The 5,670-nt window shown below is 52.1% G+C and overlaps 1 protein-coding gene across 1 annotated transcript in view; it reads right to left on the reverse strand.

Moving 5' to 3' along the window:
• Window positions 1–5,199, reverse strand: part of FAM104A (family with sequence similarity 104, member A) — a gene marked incomplete at its 5' end in the record, with an annotated part of 6,432 nt that extends 1,233 nt beyond the window's left edge. Inside the window, 2 exons of the mRNA XM_010136989.1 lie at window positions 1,153–1,214; window positions 5,098–5,199. Coding sequence (XP_010135291.1) covers window positions 1,153–1,214; window positions 5,098–5,199 — 164 coding nt within the window. The remainder of the gene's footprint in view (window positions 1–1,152; window positions 1,215–5,097) is intronic.
• Window positions 5,200–5,670: the final 471 nt, after the last annotated feature.

A 5,670-nucleotide genomic window follows, 5' to 3' on the forward strand; every position in this document is an offset into this window, starting at 1 on the left:
TCTGCCCCAGCGGACGCTTCAGGGGAGCACCATGCAAAGCATCTCCCTGCCCGTCCATCTATCTCCAATGAGATCTGAAGCCTCCAGAGCAGCAGGCTGTTAAAAACAAAGGCCACACGAAACCCATTTTAAGTCTTTGAACACCTTGACATGTGTACCAGTGCTCTTCTCCCAGTTGAGAACTGGGATGGTGATGTTAACTGGCAGCTGTCCGTAAAATTTACTCGACACACCAGGCATCACCACAGAGCTCCTGGCTGAGCCCGCACAGAGGACAGCGCTCCTCTGCAAGCGTTTAGGATAAGCGTTTCATGGTAACAACTGGAAGAGCATTAACCATCATTTCCAGTGTTTCAAAGGCATAAAACTGTTGGGCTCACACCGATGTAAGGGCTGCTGCTGAAAGGAGCTGTTAAGTCACAGCCGAAATACTCCATTCCCGGTGGTGTCAAGACAAGTCTGTGGGCATTCAGGGGGTTAAGAACCAGGGGGCGGCTGCTCTGCCATCTCGGGAGGAGTAAATCCGCAACGGCAGCCAGCATCAGTGACAGCGGCTAAAACAAACCCCACGGTTTGGTGCTAAACCACAAAAGTCAGTGCTTGGTGGCCACAGCGGAGGAAAACAAACTGAAAGTCGTCCACGGTGGTTTAAGAGCCAGCAGCACATCCCAAAGGCCTCGCTTTGAACCACAGTGCAAACTGCACCCGACAGGAGCAGCAAGAAAGGCCCAGGACGGCACCGTGTGGCTGTCTGAGGTGGACCTCAGCTCAGCGCCAACTCGAAACCCCGTGGCACCGACTCCACGATCGATCGTGACAATTCAACTGTATAAATGTCCTTGTTTTGCTCAGCACCAGAAATGCTTCGGTTCTGTGGCGGTGCAGCAAGCGAGATGAGGGTGCGGCAGCTGAGGCTAGCGAGGAGACCGCCACCGCCACGTGTGTGGGATGGCTCTGAGGAAGCAGCAGAGGTAACCGGAGCAGCAGCCAGCAGCTCAGGCTAACGCCGCTGAGGCGAGAGAGGGCCAGAACACCCGGAGTACAGAGAGGGCCGGCGAGCGGGCGCTTGCTGGACCCCCTCATTCAGCAGAGAAGCACAGAGAGGGAAACGCAGTGCTGTTAGGCTCAGCAAGCCTTGGAGAGAAACCCACCGCACAGGACACTCGGTTTCCTTTTAGTCTGTGCTCCTTAGTGCTTTTCGTTACCGCCACCTTCTGAAAACCAAGGTAAAAATCAAAATGAGAACCCGGCGTTAAGTACTGCTGAGGTTGCACATCTGAACAAACAGTTTAGCGCGGTTAGCAATGATTATTTTATGCGTGTCTGATTTTTTTCAAACTGTGTCGGTGTCCTGGGACATGCTTCCTCCATCTAAGGCTGCTGACACATCTGCTTTGTCAGACCCTCTTTATTTCCATTTCTCTAATGCAAAAGTTCACTAGCACGTGAAGCCTGTGTGTTGCCCACGCCACGCCAAAGACCGACCAAATCCCCGGGCTGTGGTGCGCATTCTGTTAGGCATCTAGACTACGATTAGACACAAAAAGAATCCTTAAAGTCATCTGTCAGCAACAACAGGCATCTACACAACCAGCCAAAGCTGTGAGCAAAAGGGCAGAGGAATGCAGCCCAGTGAAAGTTTACGAGCGCTTGGAGTAGCAGAAGGGCACCTTCATGCTTTACCTGACTCACAACAACACACTGAGCAGCCGCAGGAGTTCTAAATAATTCCCAAATAAACGTCCCATTAAAGGTATTAACCTGCCGATCTGTGACGTCACATCTCAGTCACGTGTGGCAGGAACTCCAGGAACAGCTGCTCAGCCTCTGCTGCGCTCGGAATCTGTCAAGGTGGGTTTACCAGCTGTTACCTGGTTTAGCTGGGATCACAGACCAGCCCCTCCTCACCAGTGTGATGCTGGACAGGGCACAGCTGCAGTGCTGGACAAGAACCCTCAGCGGGGAGAAGCAACTGCTGCCGCGCGTCAGCAATCTGCCCCGGCCTGACAGCGGGAACCCCGACAGCGGGCAGAACGATGAGGAGGAACCACAAGAAATGGGGTTTTACAGAAGTTGTTCAGGAAGGAAGAGTCCACCAGAGCACTGCAGAGTCCTTCCTTCCCAGGGAAAAACAGAGCAAGGGGCTTCTCGTGGGCGACCGCCCAGGCTGCAGAGCACAACTGGACATCCTCCTGACTCCCGTGAGCAGGGGCGGGCAGCCGGCCCTGCAGAGGATCCACAGCTCCACCTGACCTGGCATGCAAAGCCCAGGGAGCAGGGAGGGCTTTCACCAAGGTTACAGACAAGTTCAGAGAAACACCGCAGCAGAGCTCCCGGTCAGAGGGGACGGGCTGCACAGGGAGCGAAACGCAGGGGCAAACACTCCGCTTCGCTAATGTTTAACGTTCACTGTGGTTCCAGTCCAGCGCTTTCGCCGTGAGCCTGTTTCGGGAGCGAGCTGCGAGGCAGAGTTGACTGTCCCCCTCAGGGTGGCTGTCACCTACGAGCAGTTTGCTTCGAGATGAGCAGGAAGCGCCCTGCTGGAAGTGTCCTTCCAGCAACCTGCCACGGAGCCGCGTCAGAGACCAAGGAGCAGCTCAGCTTCTCCCCTGTCACAGTGTCTACCCGGGGTGACAGGACAATCCCGTGGAGAAAACACCGACACCCTTCTGCAGCGTGAAGGGGCTGAGGGCTAACATCACCCAACTGCCACGAAGCAAAAAAATCTCCACCTTACACCTACTGCTGCCAGCTAGGGCAGAGAGTTTTCCTAACACAGCTGCCCGATTTTCATCCTGAGGTGAGGGTCTCAGCCACACTCTGGATGAGAAGAGAGTCAACCTCCACCTGAAGGAAGGCCAAACGAATCATACTTTAGCTAAAATGTCATGAAAAGCAGGTGTGCATCTGCCCACAGAGACAAAGCAAACCCTCTCCTCGCTCTCTCTGAAGTTACTCCTGCACACACACAGGTTTTCTCTCCTCGTTTGGTATCCTAAAGCCAGTGGAGATTTCTAATCGGGAAAATATCAGGAAACTAAATAAAACTATTACAAATGGCCAAGAATTTCAAAGGGACAACAATCGGAAGCACTTGTGCACTACGAGCACGAGAATTTCACTGTTTGGCACAGGAAGTCCTCACAGAAACATTCAAATAATACTGATTTAATCTCCCGGCTTGAATTTCTGGGCATGCTCAGTTCAGTGATTACAGGAAAACAAGCCAAAAAAACCCACCCAGGTCTCTCGTCCTCAGCAGCAACACGGCCAATGTTTTTCCCTGCGGAAAGGGAACGGGGATTTTTGCACCGCTGGGTCCAGCGGGCGCGTTCCTCCAGCATCAGCAGCGAGAGATCCCCCCTGGCTGCACGTTAGGGTTTAACGTGTTCAGGGTTTAACGTGTTCAGGGCAGACTTTCACACTGCAGGCTGCATGCAGGAAGCAGGAGTCTCACTGTTAGCGCGGCGGTGGCAGCGGGCAAGGCCATGCTGTTCCCTCGCAGGCACCCAAACAAAACCAGCCGTTAATGGCAGGGTTAAGGTCGTCACCCGCTCCCGCGGGGCTGCTGCCAGGTAGTTCCATCTCTGCAGTTTTTTAGTGGCTTTGCCCAGCCAAACGCCAAGTGCGTAGGTGACAAGCAAAGGTGCTTCTGCCACTCACCGTGAAGGTTTTTCCTCATTAATTTCATTACTCCCACTTCAAGCCCTCGTTCCACACTAAATTCTTCCTCCTCCCGCCACAAAGCTCGTTTAGCCATTAACTACTCTACACACGGGGAGGTGTTTAACCTGTTGGACAAGTGATTCCGTGTCAGACGACAAGCAGAGATTTACGGTTCTACCCGTTATACCCGAGAAGCAAAACCAACTTCATCCCAGCAAGTCCCGCTCTGGCAAAACAGCCACACAGGAACATTTTTCTCCACAGCAAATTCCCCCGTGATAAACATCTTGGCTCTTAGGAGCATTTGCCCCACGGTATCGTTGACGATCACATAAGCTACGTGTAAAGGTGCACAGGCTTTCTCACAAAAACAGTGGGACACAGAGCTCTGGCTCATTTTAAAGGGATATAACTTGTTTGAGACCATCACCAAGTGATAAACGTTGCTCAAACTACAGAGCACAGGATATTTTCTGCACCCAAAGTACAGTTATTCACTCCACAGAGCTGCAATAGTCCGTAATCACTTGCTGCAGCCGAGCCGACGCAGCTGCACAAAAAACCAGCCAGGTGATTGCAAACCCCTCTAAAGAAATTCATCCCGTCAACTGCCAGGGGAAGCCTCGGCTCTGCGCCCTCCTTCCCCTGACAGAGCCACGCTGCTCGTCAGAAACGCACACGGTGAATGTTCCGATGATTCACACAGGCAACAGCTCAGGAAATCTGGCAGCAGTTTGGAAATCAGCATTTTGTTGTTTTAAATAAAGAAATCTCATCGCTAGCAACGGCACCATCCCACACCACCAGCCACGCGAGCCATGAGAGAACGAGAGACCGTTTATCCTGTGTCCAGCAAAAGATTGCGGCAAACAGGAAGCAAAAAACAACAGTTTAAGTGTTTTAGCTGCCAACAATCGAGGCTTGCTCAAACTGCCCAGCTCTAGCAGGGCATTTTTGAACACCAGATAAGCACCGCTGCTTGCAGCAGGCACCCCACGAACCGCACTGGCTGCAACAGTTCCTGACTTTCTACCACAAACAATCACATTACGACAAGTAAATGCAGGCCTGGATGAGCAGCTGGCCAGGCAAAGCACCCACAGGCACTCAAAACACCTCCAGCGATCTCATCCGGCCCTGGACACGTCACACCTCGCTGCAGAGAGTGGCAGCAAAGACTTTTCTTGCCTCTTCACACGGATATCACAGGTCAGGACGGGAAATATAGTAACAGGAGCTCAAGCTGATCCCTGGAAAACATGCTGATCTCCAAACCCCGCTTCCCAGATTTCCCTCTCTGAAGGACAGAAACTTCGTGCACAAAGGAAAAAAAAGTGTTTTCATTAACTACTCTCCATGACTAAAATTTCCCAGGATATTCCAACTTATTTGGCATTCAAGGCAAGGGAAGTTGCCTGAGAAGGCTCTCACCTCAGTGTCCCAAGAGTCCTGGAGGACAGTATTCCTGGTACTGCGTTTTGTCTGGGGAACGTAACCGTCGTCTTCACTGCCATTCCGCCTCCGCTTCCTGGAGGAGGTTCAAGGAGAAAGGAGAAAAAAACCTGTTATCAGCTTTCTGATATTCCTTCTGCTTTGCTCGTTAAAGGCCACTACAGGAAAACTGGATAAATGAATGAAGGTTGTACCAAAACCCTGACACGCTGTGGACTTTCCTGTTCTCTTTTCAGCTGTTCTCTACAGAACAGAGAGAGAACGGTCACGTTTCTCACCAAGCCAGGCTGATGACTTCATTCCAGTTTTGTGACGCACCTGCCATCAAAACCAGCGCTGAGCAGCTTTCTAAATAAACTCATGTGTCAATCCCCAGCCTTGCAAGCACTCTTGGTGCTCAGGCACATCTGAGAATATGCCTGGGGCTTCCGCTGACACGCGACAGGCTGCAAGAAGCACCAGGGAAGAGCAGGTTACGCTCATCTGACTTCCAGGAGCCCATGCTTGGCACCTACAATGACCTTCTTTAGTCTCTCTGCTCTGACAGCACTG

The sequence above is a fragment of the Buceros rhinoceros genome, unplaced genomic scaffold (assembly GCF_000710305.1).
Source record: "Buceros rhinoceros silvestris isolate BGI_N320 unplaced genomic scaffold, ASM71030v1 scaffold40775, whole genome shotgun sequence".
Taxonomy (NCBI): domain Eukaryota; kingdom Metazoa; phylum Chordata; class Aves; order Bucerotiformes; family Bucerotidae; genus Buceros; species Buceros rhinoceros.